Consider the following 15,956-nt stretch of genomic DNA (forward strand, 5'->3'; position numbering starts at 1 on the left):
CATCCAACCCTCGATGAAAATGATCTACCACTACTATAACTTCTACAAATTATTGTCTACTAGTGATGTATTATTACTAGACTTGGTTATTTAAATATTCTTAATTTTGTGATACTACTTTGCTTTATTATATTGTTGAAATGTTTAATTAGTATGTTATTTATAGATATTTTGATATTATTTTTATATAAAATAAACTCTTACAAATCTGCGAGTTAAGTCTACGAGTCGAGTTCATGGAACTCTCACGAGCCTGTGTAAACTCTCGAGTCTGATAACCTTAATGCCAACCATGAAGGGCTCATCAGAAAAGAAGGGCATCCTCAAAAGTCCATCACTCTTAAGGTAATTAAATTAAGCCTATTGCTTCATGTATGCATATACACTTAAAATCAATCTCATACATGTAATATAATATTTGCTATAATCATCAATTCTTTCTCTGCAAGCAAAATGAAACACCTCGATCATCATCATGTTTGTTCTGCGATCGGCACTATCAGCAACCCCATCAAGCCCCATTTATCAATTTTGTGTAAAATATTTTTTTATTAATCAATTATCAGTCTAGCTTCATCGTTTGCCCAGAATGAAAAGAATTTGCATATCTTCATCTCCGTTTAGAAAATCTAACTTCTGGCAAACCATTTATTCTGATGTATACGGCTCGTGTGATCTTCCTAATTCAATCAAGATACTTTGTGCTTCCCTACAACATACAAAATACACATTAACTTTATTTTCTGCATGTTTTTTAACTAGTACATCTTTGAAACGAGAGGCTATCCCAAAGAGCACGAGCAATTGAAGCAACTCCGAGAGACAACACTGCAGAAATACGGGGTTAAGTAAGTTACAGCTACGCACAATTTATCTATTTGCACGTGTAAAATTAATTCAAGGCTGTTATGAACTTATAATTACTAATTAGTTAACTGGATCGATCTCACAGTTTTTTCCTTTTCTTCTTTTTGATTTTTTTTTTAATTAAGCATGTAAGTAACACATTTGGTCAAGGAACGGTACATCATACATAGTGATTTAGCTTTGCGGATGGCCTCCTTTGGGGGAAGCCTCTATTAATCACATCATATGGATATTATCATGAAGTGCCTTGATGTCTTTGCCTCTGCCCAGAAGGCCTCTAAAACAAAAACCAGAATATTTGTTTCTAAGAATGTCAGTCATGCTAAGGCCCACTAATGAAAAAGAAACAAAATTGCTCAAAGGTTTGGAGGGCGATTCAAAGTACTTGGGAGTGGATTATGAAAGGTGGTAGATGGGCAATTGCAAATTAAATGAGTGTCAATTTAGGTGGATAGGTGCCATCCAAGATTATTGAATAGTATGTTGATGAGAGTGGCCTATGGAATTTATCTAAATTTTCTCACCTGCTTCCCATTTTAGATTGTTTGGATATTATAGCTTCTGTGCCTCCAAGACCTAATCTTGGGGATGACAAGTTCATCTGGAACCTAATCTTTTTTCCCCCTATGTAATCTCAGCCACGGCTAGCATCACGAATCAACAAGTTTGTTATCATGCTTTCATTTATTTTTATGGATGTTTTCTAAACTCACACAAATATGTATATATGAAATATAAAATAATGAATAAAGTGTGAAAAGGATTTTGCGAATGTTGCAGATAATAGCAATTGATGTCGATAGAGAAGCGTACGGGATTGGATTGCCCTTCATTCAGAAGGCAGGAGTGGAGCACAAAATTGACTTTATCCAAGTGGATGCACTATCTGCCCTCCATGATCTTATAAATGTAAGTGTTTTTTTTTTTTTTGGCTTGATAACATTTTTAGATTTCATATTTTGACTTATTTGTAATTTAGTCTCTTTTATTTTAAAAAATTGTAGTCAATCTTTAAATTTGTTTAATTGTTAAAATTAAGTATCTCATTTTAAATTTCATTTAATGATTAATAGAAAGATAATGAAAGTTTGATATGATATTAGTTGTAAACTAGTAATTAATAGGAAAATTTGTATAAAATATTTAAATAAAAATTAAAAATAACTTATGATACATTTAATATATTTTTATTTCAATATTTCATACATTTTTCGTTGCCAATATATATATATAATATATATATATATATATATGTATGTATTTATTGTGGAGAACAAAGGCAAATAAATTAGTTTGTAATGCTTTGCAGGTTTTATACCTCTACTTAAAAGAGATTTCGATAATAGCTTTGTTATCGGCTTGTTCGCTTCTCTTAGAATTGGACTTAACCCCAAAATTACTTATAAATTAGCTATCCCTCTACTTAGGCAATTGCTTCTTGCACTGCACCTAGTATTTTTCTTATGCACCTAGTAAATTTTTGTAAATTCTGAAAGTACCCCTACTAATAAACATATAGATTTGTAATTCATATATGGATTACAAATTTTTTTAATTTTTTTAAATGCGTTTTATGAATTAATTTAAAATTAATGATTCATAAAGGATTGAACTTTTGACTTTTGCGTTATTAGTATGATTCTCTAATCACTTAGAGCTAGTCAATTATGTTATAAAATAATTAATATCACTATATATAACACTAAAATTTTTAAGGTATATTTAATACACATATAATTAATGTCAATTATGTTTATATAATAAATTTTATGACATTTAATTTTGATCTAATAATTAATTTATTGACATATATAAATTTTTATTAAATCTATGATTTTTATTTAAAATTAATATATGTAAAAAAATAAATTATAATGTCAAAATTAATTATAATAAGGACAAAATCAAAAATCATAATTATAAAAAACTATAATTAAATTTATTAAAAAACATTAAAAATGTTTTTTTTAATAAAAAATTGGAAATATAGATTTACAATTTATATCATTCATACGGATTTTGAATCGTATGTTTAGCAGGGATACTTTTAAAATTTACAAAAATTTACTGGGTGCACAAGAAGGTGCAATTGCCCTCTACTTATCACCTACCGGGTGCAATTGCCCTCTACTTATCACCCGTGGGAGGTCCAATAAGTCGAAGTCTAACCACAATCATTATGATAAACTTTGCCAGGCCATTACTTCTTGCACCCCACATATTTCTCCTTGTACCTCCTTTTAATTTTAAAATTTTGGTTTAAATACATTTTTGTTCCTTGTAATTTAGTTTTTTTATTTTATTTTTCTTCCTGGTTTTTTTTTCTTTTAGTCCTTGAAAATTATGTTTTTTTTTTGTTTTTAGTCCTTAAAATAATTTAGATAGCACTTTGAAAAATAAAAAAATATTATCTAAAACGTCGTAACGATGAAAAATAAAACAAACATAATTTATAAGGACTAAAAACAAAAAAAAAATTTACAAGGACTAAAAGCAAAAAATCACTAAATTACAAGGACTAAAAAAATATTTAAACTTATAATTTTGAAAATCTCCAAATTATCCACCTTTTTTTTATGTTATTTTGTTACCACTGCTGTGTCTCCAAGAGCTTCAACAGTCAAGTAGGAGAAGGTAGCAAGGCCAAAAATTGAACCAGTAAGTAGCAATTGCTGGAATAGAACCCAAAAAACAATAATGAGAGCAATGTTCAAAGGACCAACCTTATGCAGGAAATGAATCAAGGCATTAAAGAAGATAATGCAGCAACCATGCATTTTTTTTTTCCATCCAGACACAAGATGTCATCGGTTTCAAATCTAAGGTCTCACCTTGGTAAATTTTACAAGGAGAAATGGACTGAATTTCGAAAATTTATTTTTTGATGTCCAATGGAACATGTATATCATGAACGTTTAACTATTCATTTGATTCCTGCATTTGTATTATTTTTAAGTTTTGATTTATATATTTAGAAAGTACACGTTTAAGTCTTTGCATATACATTTTTTAATTACATTTTAATTTTTGTCGTCAAATCTCTCAAGCTTTTAACATTGTGGTAGTATGACATTGATGTAGCGGTGATGTGGCAATAACATATCTAAGCTCGATGTTTTAGTTCTTATAATTACACCATTTTAACTTTTTGATCCCTAAAAGTAATATGAGCAAACTTTTTATATTTTAGTTGTTGGGAATAAATTTATATGCCCACGATCCAAGTTATTATGTAATCAATTCTAATTTTAATAATAAAGTATTATTTTATTTTTATTATCATATTTTACTATTTGATTAAATGATCTATTTGATAATGTACTCGATTAAAATTAAAGACTTGTTATTATAATAGAGATTATGATAATGAAAAATAAGTTTGTTCTAATTTTAATTTAAACTGTTCTTGATCATGGGATTATTGTAGATAGGATATCAATAATTTGGATAGATTAATATATATGTAATAGTATTTATTGGATAAATATTAATAGATCTCATTTATTAATTTGCATATATAAATGAGTCACATGTTGATGTGATCATTGAACTGACTCAATTAAAATTTTTTAATGATTATAATTTATCATAAACTGTTAATAGAAAATTCTCAAAAGAAGAGGTACAATAGTTTTTTTTGACCTGAGATTGTCATAGTAATTAACATGTTATTTGTTGTATTTTGATTCCGGACACCTAATGCTTTACAATGCTTGTTGAATGAATATTGGATATGATTAAATACCTGTAGAATTAATGATTAATCAAGAAGGAATTCATCAACTCTTGGTAATGAGTTTCAACTCTATGAATAAAATTATATCCTAGTCAGGAAAATTAAATGAAAGAAGAAATAAGTTTCTTAAGTCATTATGAGTTAACTCAAAAGGGTTTGCCAATAATACCATATTCTAGAGTTAACCCAAAGTTGTAAAGATGAAATAAATTATTACACCACTCTTTTAATGGTTCTTGAAAGTAAAATGTTACTTCATGTTATTTGGACGTTAAGGAGTGTTGCTAGACGCCTACCTTGATTAGTATATTAATTTGATTAATATATTACCGGCTTAGTATTGAACCTATGAGGTCACACACAGACGAGTGTTATAATCTCTGTTAAAGAAATTATTTTAATATTTGATGATTAATTAAATTAGAGAATTTAATATAATCAAATGATTAATTGATTTCAGAAAGGTAGAATATTATTATATTTTTGATAGCACTAAAAATATAAATAATATGAAAGATTTGGTAAAAGAAGAGAGACAAGCATGTATGATTTTGTATTTGGGATTTGGGTTAAAAAGAAGGCTAGATATAAGTTTGACTTGATCAATTATTATTTCAATTTTAATTGTTAAATGGTTAGCAATAAAAGGTAACAAGAAATAATATAGCTTAAAAAAGGATACTATCAATAATGATTTTGATCTGACCAGAAATTTGATATCCTTAACGTGCTATAAATAGAGTCTTGGGCTGCACGTTGAATGAATCCCAATATCATTTTTCTATTCTTATTTTTTTCACTTGTCAAAGTTGTTGGCGAATAGAGGTTAGTTTCGTGTGGATACACTTAGAGTTTTCACACTATTGACGAATTTTTATGCTTTAAGAGCTCATCAACAAGGTACATTTTTTAATATGTCACTTGTTTATAATATAATTTAAATATAAGATAGATTCTTTTATTCCGCAATGTGTGTTTTTTAATACCTTTTCTCTTACATTAGTTTCTAACATCACCTCTTTCCTTTTAGTTTCTTTCTCTTCTTTTTCTTTATCAACAGCTCTTCCTTTCAGAGAAACTCAAGTTTGGTGGAAAAAATTCTCAAGCTTAGCTTGGGAATGGTAGTAGGTTACAAGTTGGTGACTAAACCAGGGCAAAATCAGAGTGCACGTTTCTTTGTGTTACGGCAACAAAATGGCATACCTTATTATTTTATTTCAATTTTATTGCCCTTTTTTTTATTCATCAACATTTCAATCATTTTTTATTTAAGAAAAATAATTGAATTATTTTAAATCAACTTTTAAAAGAGGAGAAAAATGACAATGGAAAATAAAAATTCAGCCAAAACAATCATACATATATTATATACCTCACCCTTGAATATTTTTGTATTGCAGCCTTTTACATTGAAATAACCTTTCCAGCATCATCCTCTCTTCTCTTTTCGTCTCGTATGACGACGTATATTTTTTTATTACATTATATTTGTGTGAAATATTTATTAATTTTCATTAAAAAAACTCAATTAATCACTTATAATAAAATCTTTCTTTTCAATTACTTTTTTTCTTTTCTAAATCTCAAACTCAGCATTATTTTACTTAAGAATCGAATCTTATATTACTTGAACTAATAACATGTTGGAATATGACTTATATGCTTTGTAAAATTGGTGTACTCAAACCAATAACATGCCATCAGTACTAGTTTTTCCAATAATGGGAACTCAAAGTCACAGAAAAGCTCTTGAGGTTCTTCAGCGAAACAAGTCACATGACTTTCAATTGTTTGGAACTTTAATAAACAAGATTTTTTTGGAGTGGTTGTCTTCACTTGTTGATTTTATTTTTTTTTTAATTTAAGAGAAATTGATCATTGGCTGTGTGAGTTAAGAATACAGAAGAGGCCGTGACGCGAACGTTTGAAGTTTGAACCGGTCATGGCTTCTCGTTTTGCATTTGTAAAACAACCCTTCTAGACGATGACAAAGCAAAGAAAATTCGAACAAACGCAATAACATTAATCACGAGTCATTTATATTTTAACTTTTCTACTCTCTATATGAGTTGATATCAAATAATACTCTCTATACGAGTCGTTTAGTTGTTATCATCTTGCTTTCATTTATTTGGATGGATGTTTTCAAAACACACATATATATGTATATGTGAAAAATAAATAAAATAATGAATAAAAAGTGCAAAAGGATTTTTTGAATGTTCGATAATAGGAATTGATTTCAATAGAGAAGCGTGTGAAACTGGATTGTCCTTCTTCATTCAGAAGGCGGGAGTGGATCGCAAAATTGACTTATCCAAGCATATACATTATCTACCCTCTATGATGGTATTGTAAGTTTTTTCCTTTGGCTTGATAACATTTTTAGATTTTATATTTTGACTTGTGTGTTATTTAGTCTCTTTTGTTTTAAATATTTATATTCCATCTTTAATTTTTAAAATCATTAAAGTTTCTGATTTTAAATTTCATTTAATAATTAATAGTTGTGAACTCCTTTGAATGAGATTCGTCATATAAGCCTTTGAGCTAGCCATTTATAGCTAATGAAGGAATTTCAAATTCAGCCAAATGTTGTATGTGTTATATCCCTTTCATGCAGTTGCATGTTGGTTGGTTTTTCCTTTTTTTTTCAGCTTTTGAACTTATTAATGCTATATTTTTTGCTTCCTTTTTCAAATACAAATAGCACATTTTCAAATTTGAATTGTAATAGTTGATGCTTAGTGATTCACCCTATGACAGCTTGTGAACCTTGTCATAGATGTTGTTCCTAGAGACTGATTTTTGCAGGATGCTTGTTAAAGTATCTTTTGGAGGTTGCATGCAATGTCAAACCAAACGTACACAAATACAATTCAACTATGAGAGTCACTAATCCATGTATTTCATAAGGGGGTGTTTGGTTGTTTTCTGTTTTTCTGAAAGCATTAAATGACCATAAAAAAAAGAGAGGAAATAACGCTGTTCATATAAGTAAGTAACCAAATGACTGCATGCTATTCATTATAGTGTATGTGAAGTATTTATACATTGAAGGAAATGTTAACTGTTTGTAACTACTTAGCCTAACTAACTCAAAACGCTAACTCACTAACTCATGCTACCCACACTCACTTGATATTTGCTAAGAGTTTTCATTTTCATGAAAACAAAAAACGATGATAAAAATGTGTTTGGTTGGATTTCTGAAAACATTTTAAGTGAAAATAAAAACAAGAAACAATCAGAAAATAAAAATAATAAATTCTCGTTTTCAGTTAAGAACAGAAACCTTATTTCGAGTAAAATGAAATTGCGGTGACAATGAATATAATTTTAAGTAAATTTAAAAATATAAAAAGATAAGAAGTTAATATATCATAAATTTTCAGTATTTTTATTTCATAAAAATAAAAAACAAAAAGTCAAATCAAACATGTTTTTAGAATTCTAATATTTTAAAAATGAAAATAATTTTAAAAAATAAAAACAAAAAATAAAAATACAAATCAAATACAGTCTAAGTTATTACGCACGCAGTGAAATCAGCACTCAGCAAGGGGCCCTGGAAACGAGGAATTATAGTTCCATCGTTGAAAAACAAAACGCGTGCTTGAATTAAGGCAAATGATGGGTAGACCTGTGTGTGTGGTTTTTATACAAGTATACTTTTACTTATCTCCCTTCTGGAATATTTGAAAAGGGACTAAATTGTTTGCTTTATACTTTTTTATTTTTTTCACAGCAATATTTTTTTTTCAAATTTTATTTATTTTTCGATTGAATTTTAAATTAATTAAGATTCATTTCCAGTAATGAACTGAAGGGTTAGAAAAAAAAATACATTTCTGCTGTTAATAATAAACTTTGTTCGTCTTGTGACCGCGAGAAAGTGAGAGTAGGCTGCTCTAACGATTCGGTACTTTTACATATAAAAAAAATGTTTAATTCTTCGTTTGGCTCTTATGATTACAAAAGTTTTACCTTTAAACTTATATATATTTAAACCATTTTAATCTTTATAAATATGCTATTTTTAATTTTTTTAATTTTCATCATAGGAACTAATAGAATTAAAAAGGATGTGTGTAGGAATTAAAAAGAATTAAAAATAATGTGTAACGGTTAAAATGAGATTTTAAGTACAAAGACTAAAATATTTTTATAATTATAGAGATAAATAAGTAATTAAATAAAAAATTGTCGATGTAGATCTTTTTTTGCGGTGCAGGGCAGAAAAAAGAAACAGATTAGAAGAAAGAAAATAAAGAAAGAGAAAGAGTAATAAATGTTATAAATGATGTGATAAAAAATAAAAAGGAAAAATAGAATATAAGTAACGTGGAAGAAAGAAAAAATGTATGTTAATAATAACCCTTATATAAAGCCTGTGTGCTGAGAAATATATTTAAATTATAAATCTAGATTAATTATTTTCTCAAAATTGATATGAAAAATTATTTGCAAATCTTTTGCTTTCTGAGACTGATGCTTAATACTTGCAAGCTGATTTTTCTTATATATAAAGCTCCAGTGATCATCCTACTTTAATCGAAGTACTAAATTTTAATCCGTGTAATACACGAAATATACAGAGTGTGTAGATTTTTTAATTGATTTTTTTTATCTAATATGATTATGTTTTATCTGATTATAGACATAATGTTTTATTCCTTTGTCTATTTTGTAAAGGATTTAAGACATGATTGATTATATTTTTTGTCCTATTCAATAAACTCTGAAATATATATTAATTGTTATGAAGTAATATAATATTGACAATGTCACCTCAGATGAATTACTTTAAAAAAAATAGATGAATAATTGGAGTGAATACTAATATATACAGTATATATAATATTCAGTTATTTGTTTAAATATAGTCAAAATACTCTCACAAATTATGAAAAATTATATTATGAATGTTTTTGCATTATTTGTATGCTAAAATTATTAAGATTATTAAAAATTGTTCATAAACAATATAAGGTAACACGAACACAAAATACGTGTAATGATGGGTAAAATGACACAAAAGTATATAGTGTGTAAGATGTTAAAAAAAAGTAGCGTTAAATATATATTTTTTCTCTGTAAGTTAATATTTTTGTTTGTCTGTATGTTCATTTTTTTTAAATTTTAATTTATTGATGTTTTTTGAATTTTGGTCTTTCGGAATTTTTGTATTCAATTTTATTACTTATAAGTTTATATTATTTTTTTTAATTTTATTTTTTTAAGATTATAATTTTTTCATTTATAGTTTTCATAAGGTTGTGTTTATCGAAACTAAAATTAAAAAAAAAAACATAAATTTATACGGATTAAAAATAAAAATAATATCTTACAAAAATCAAAATTTAAAAAAATACAAACTTACAAAAGTTAAAATTAAAAAAGTAAACTTACAATAATCAAAAATAAAAATTTCCAACTTACAATATATAATATGATATAATTGGACGCATATGCCACATTGCCATAAAACAACATGAATCATTCTTTTAAATTAAATGTTTTAAAACTAAAACTAATAAAAATATATTTTTAAAGGAAAAAATTAATGGTTGATTGGATTTCTTTTCATAAAAAAATATTTTTAGTTAGGAAAAGAGGAAATAAATGCTCACACCAAGTTTATACCTTACAGATGCAACACTCCAAATGACTCATGTTCTTAAACTAAGAGCACAAAACATAAGAGAAACATCTCTCAACTATTTCATTTTTTATTTCTGAAATAATTTTAAAAATTTATCAATTTTACAATGATACAAACGAAATGACTAAATTATTGCAATGTTTACACATTTATTAACTGAATTAGTGTTTTTAATTTTTTAGAAACTTTTTTTTAATCATGTTATTATTTTAAAATATCTACTAATGATTAATTTATGTTAAAAAATGTAATGGACTATCTTTGATGAAATTTCCAATCACATTTTTTATTAAGAAAATTCAATCCAAAATTTTACTTAGATAAAGCTCTTATTTAGACTAATAACTTATTGATTTCATTTTTGAGAGATTAAATTAACACTAAGTTTAAGTTTTCATAGACCAAATAAATCATTTATCGAAAAATAAATTGCTAACTTAACAGTCTTTATCAGCCCAACGACGCAAAAATAGAAACTCAAAAACAAACTTTTCTTCTTGTACCGCGGGAAAGTGGGGAATGCTTACTTTTCCTTTGCTCAAAATCTCTACACTCGCTCCTCTATATAATCTATATAAAGTCACTAAACTGAGAAACTATTTACTCATAGATAGATATATACAGTATATCGTATACGCTGCAGTTTGATTGCATTTTACTTCAACCATGTCGGGTGATTTAGCATACAAGAGCATTCTCCAGAGTTCAGCACTTATGAAGGTAATTAAATTAAACCCATTTGATTAATTCATTTATTTATATACTCCAAAGTCCAGCACTTATTTTCTTGAAAAAAAGTACAGCAATTCTTACATCATAATTTAATCAAACTATACAGTAAATTTGTTTTCTATTTTTTTATAAATACTTTTAGTTAGGAAAAGTGGAAATAAACACTCACCAAATTCATATATACCTTAGGCATGCAACACCCCAATTACTCATATCCTTAAACTAAGAGCACAAAACATAACAGAAAAAGTTAAATGAACTATTTGATTTTTTTAATATTATTTTATTTATTTATTTTGATTTTTTATCTATTAAAAAGTTTATTTTGATCTTTTATTTTTTTTAAATATTCAAAATGATTCTTCCATTAATTTGAAGTTAACACGGCTAATAATAATCAAATACCAACTACTAAAAGTCATCATAAAACAAAAAATAAGAAAGAAACAACAATGTATCAATATCAGTTTCATCCTTCACAAGCCATAATTTCCTTTTTTCCATATCAAAATTCACAAACCTCACACAATTTAATTAATGATTAAGCTTTAGTATAACATCATCCACATAAATTTGATGCGCAACCTACCTTTCTTAAAATCACTTGCATAACATCCTCTTTGGTTTCTCATCTCAACTCACAAAATCATTAATCCACAACTATTTTTGTACCCAAACTCGAGGAGGTTGTTGGATACAACAGGAACTCTGATTCTCTAACGAAATCATCTGCAAGACATTGTAATGCAATTCTCCCTCATCCCTTCAACAAGAACTTGGACGTCCATCTAAATGAGAAATTCTTTATTCCTCTCTTCACTTTGATTCTTGAATGTCTGGTAATTTTTCAAGTTGAATTTGTTGTACGATTTTAAGGATTTCAATTTGAATGTGAGACTTGTGATTTTCAATTTGAGAAAAAGTGGATTAGGATTTTTCATGACTTTTAGCCGCTGGTATTTGATTATCGTCAACGATGTTAATTTCAAACTAAAGAAAGGATCACTTTAAACTTTTTTAAAAAGAAAAAATTAAAATGAACTTTTAAAAAGATAAAAGATTAAAATAAATAAAAAAAATAAGATAAAGGACTAAATAGTTAATTTGGGATTAAAAAAACATGTAACCCTCAACTATTTATTTTTTTATTGCTTTTGAAAAAAATAATCAATTTTACGGCTATACAAATTGAATAAAGATATTAATTTTTTCGAAAATATATTTTGTACAGTACATCTTTGAAACGAGTGCCTATCCAAAAGAGCATGAACAATTAAAGCTACTCAGAGAGACCACGGTACAGAAGTGCCAGGAAAATTCGTAAGTTAACTGAATCGAATTGTATTTGTTTTCTTCTTTTTGAATATTCTTTTGTTTTGAACATGTAATTATAGTAGAATAAAATATTGATTTTTTCGGAAGTATACTTTCTTTTTTATAAAGGGTTAATATATGTTGGCAGGGAATATATCATGAATGTGCCAGTGGATGAAGCGCAGTTCGTATCTATTCTGCTTAAAATCATGAATGCGAAGAAAACACTGGAAATTGGAGTATTCACTGGCTATTCTCTTCTTGCCACAGCTCTTGCTCTGCCTCATGATGGCAAGGTACGATATCACATTGTTGTAGTGTTGTATATACTCAAAAGGACAAATAAAATATATAAGAAGGAGAGTTAAATTGTGTTTCTTAATTTTTTAAAATATTTTTTAAACTATTTTAGAGGATAAAAGCACGTTACTCGATAATGTTGAAGAAAGCAGAGTTATGACCACGGATTAGACAAAGACAAGTTTTTGAAAGATATTTCTGAACAATATCTCAAGTCATTTTCATTAAAGTATGCACATTCTAATAAGTAAGCAAAAACGATTTTATTGGGTGCTTCAGATAACAGCAATTGATGTAAATAGAAAAACATACGAGATTGGATTGCCATTCATTCAAAAGGCAGGAATGGAGCACAAAATTGACTTTATCCTTGGTGATGCATTATCAGTTCTCAACGATCTTATTAATGTAAGTTTTTCTATATTTTGATTGAAATTGTGTTATGGTAATTACTTGACAGTTTAAACTGGTTTTTTATGTGATAATATACGATTTTCTATAGTATTCAAAGTTTTGAACTAGTAATACTCAATCAAAACTTACGGTATGAGATTCAAAATTTTAATTAATTATAATTATGAATTTTCCTGATAGTACTTCCAAACAAAGTCATTGTTATAATTTATTATTAGAGTTTAATAATTATGTCTTGTTTAATTATAATTTGTTGTTATTATTATGACCAATTATCATAAAAATCAGTAAATTTATTATATATGATGAGTTATAATTAAATGATGGTATAAAATTTTTATGCAGTCAATAATTTTTTTTCTCTTATTATTAATATCCTATATTTTATTTTTCTCCACTTTTTGTTTGCATTTTTATTGTTGCCTTTAATTAATAATCATTGAAGAGTGAAAAAGAAAAATAACAAGGCAAAAATTGCAGGATAAGCATGAAGACTCATTTGACTATGTATTTGTGGATGCGGATAAAGCAGAATACATAAAATATCACGAGTTGGTGTTAAAATTGGTGAAAAAGGGTGGAATAATTGCATATGACAACACTTTATATTTTGGTACAGTTGCTATGCCTGAGGAAGACGTAAAGTGGGATATTCTGAGGCAGAATAGAAAGCCTTTGATTGAATTCAACAACTTTATAGCAAACGATTCTCGCTTGGAATCAGCAATTGTTTCTATTGGGGATGGCGTAACCCTGTGTAGACGTCTGTGATCCCTTCAAATGGAAGAGAGATAAAAGCAGTATAAGAATAGTTGGGTCACAACTCTTACAATTTAGTTTGCCAAATAAAAACATCACTTTAAATTTTGTATCCCTCCTGATTATGTTGCAGAATAAATGCTTATTACGTTGAAGAAATATATATAAAAGTTAGTACCGATGATATTTGTATTTTATGAGTAAATTACAAATCTCTTTCTTTTGTATTTAAAATTTACACAAATTTTTTAAATATCGTCTAAATATTTAAGAGTAACAAGTTATGTATGTTGACGTTTTTATTAAAAAAAATAAAATATTTTTTATTATCATAAATATGAAAATGTTTAAAATTTGTCATTGTAAAAAATTGTTTATTTGTCATCCCTACAAAATTTAAATATGTCTTTTTTGGCCTAAAGTTGGACTCGGGTTACGCGAACCTACATGTGAATCTAGGTGCGTAGAAAGTTAGTTTTTTCAACTTTTTTGCATCATTTATATGTATAACCGATATAGAAAATGTTTGAAACTAAGTGTATATTATATTGTAGAAAGTATCATGTTTTTTTTTTTTTTTTTTACTTTTTTACATCAGTTATATAATGCAAAACAATGTTTCTGTATGGTTTATACATATAAATGATGCAAAAAAGTTAAAAAAATTGACACATTCTATAATAACATACACGTGAATTTTAGTAACTTGAACCTAGTCTCAAATATAAAAATAACATTTAAATTTTGCGAGAACAAAATATAGACAAAAAATTTTGCAATGATTAATTTCAAACATTTTCATATTTAACATATTTTAATATTTTTTAATCAAAATTGTTAATGCATATGACTCGTTACTGTCAAATGTTGAGACGACATTGAGGGAGTTTATGTAGGTTTTAAAAATACAAGAAAGACATGTATAATTTCCTTAAACATCAAAGGAGATATGTGTAAGCTTTATAAAAAAAAAAATATATGTACAATTTCCTTAAACCTCTTAGACATATGAAATTTACTTTATTTTCATCTTACTTAACCAAAATCAAATGTATACTAAGCAACAAAAAATATGGCTTTCCACACCAAAATTAACCTTGCGGAAAATATTATTAAAAATAGATTAAGCCTGATTAATTAGTCTTAATTACCTTGTGTTTGGTATCTGGCTAGATAACACTCAACGTGGATTTAGAAAGTAACTTGTAGTTATTTTTGCATTGTTTTTTTTATGTGATTTTTACTGTACATAAATTTCTAAACTTGAACCAAACATGTATTTAAAAGTTAGCTCGAGAGAGAAAAATTGTTTTAAGTCGTATAACGAGTGTTCTAGTTATATTGATTCTTAATCAATATGAGACATCCTAAATTAAACATCTCTTGAGAATGAAATTTTCAAGATTAGACATCTAGAAATTGTTCAACATTAAAACTAAACCAGCTCTGCTACCATACTAAAATTGTACCAGGACCGATTCACTCTAAAAATCCAATTCAAGAGATTGAGGAGAGTTGTTCAAGTCTAACTCATGCAACACACAGGACAATAGACTAAATAGAGTCAAATTGATACATTACTTTATAGACGGAATATGAAAAAAGTCTAATACATTTGTTTTTATCAAAGTCAAATTGACCAACTCAAGAAAATATGTAGAATGGAAACACATTTTATCAACGAGAAGATAGATAGTCACCATGGTGCTTCTATGTAAAGAGTAGCCATTTTTAGGAGCATTAACCAATCTATATTAGCATCTCTTATATTTGACAGTCTATCTTCAACTCCCTTAAGTCTATGATTGACCAAAAGTTTCTCTAGAGATAAAATCGACCTATAGTTTTTTTTTATCGGCAAATAAACTTGTATATTGATCGAAATACGAAGTAACCACTCAATAGATTCCCCCATAGACCTACATAGTTCTTAACAAAACAAAAAGATTGTACCAGAGCTGCTACCCCGCAATTAGCGATTAAATAATAACCAAAAAAAAAATCAGATTTTGCACCCCTTAAGTACCGTACCTACTAAGTTGCAACCATACATGATTCCATGGAATTAGTGAATGAAAAGATAATCTCTCCTCCACACCAAAATCGACCTATATCAAACACTTGTCGACCAAGAAAGGAAAATATAGAGGAGAATGTCAGTAAGTCTCT

At 27.3% G+C, this 15,956-nt stretch overlaps 1 protein-coding gene across 3 annotated transcripts; it reads left to right on the forward strand.

The window, feature by feature from the left end:
• The first annotated feature begins 10,852 nt into the window (after window positions 1-10,852).
• On the forward strand, window positions 10,853-14,011 carry LOC114412825 (flavonoid 3',5'-methyltransferase-like). 3 transcript variants are annotated; one of them, XM_028376892.1, is made up of 5 exons: window positions 10,854-10,988; window positions 12,232-12,320; window positions 12,463-12,610; window positions 12,894-13,022; window positions 13,509-14,011. In XM_028376892.1, exons 1-5 carry the CDS (start codon window positions 10,935-10,937, stop codon window positions 13,797-13,799), a joined length of 711 nt encoding a protein of 236 aa, XP_028232693.1. In that variant the 5' UTR covers window positions 10,854-10,934; the 3' UTR covers window positions 13,800-14,011. The 3 variants fall into 3 exon arrangements, with proteins under 3 accessions (XP_028232694.1, XP_028232693.1, XP_028232695.1); XM_028376894.1 differs by lacking the exon at window positions 10,854-10,988 and adding an exon at window positions 11,679-11,839; XM_028376893.1 differs by lacking the exon at window positions 12,894-13,022 and having other exon boundaries at window positions 10,853-10,988.
• The last annotated feature ends 1,945 nt before the right edge of the window (window positions 14,012-15,956 follow it).

This window comes from Glycine soja, chromosome 5 (genome assembly GCF_004193775.1).
Source record: "Glycine soja cultivar W05 chromosome 5, ASM419377v2, whole genome shotgun sequence".
NCBI lineage: Eukaryota > Viridiplantae > Streptophyta > Magnoliopsida > Fabales > Fabaceae > Glycine > Glycine soja.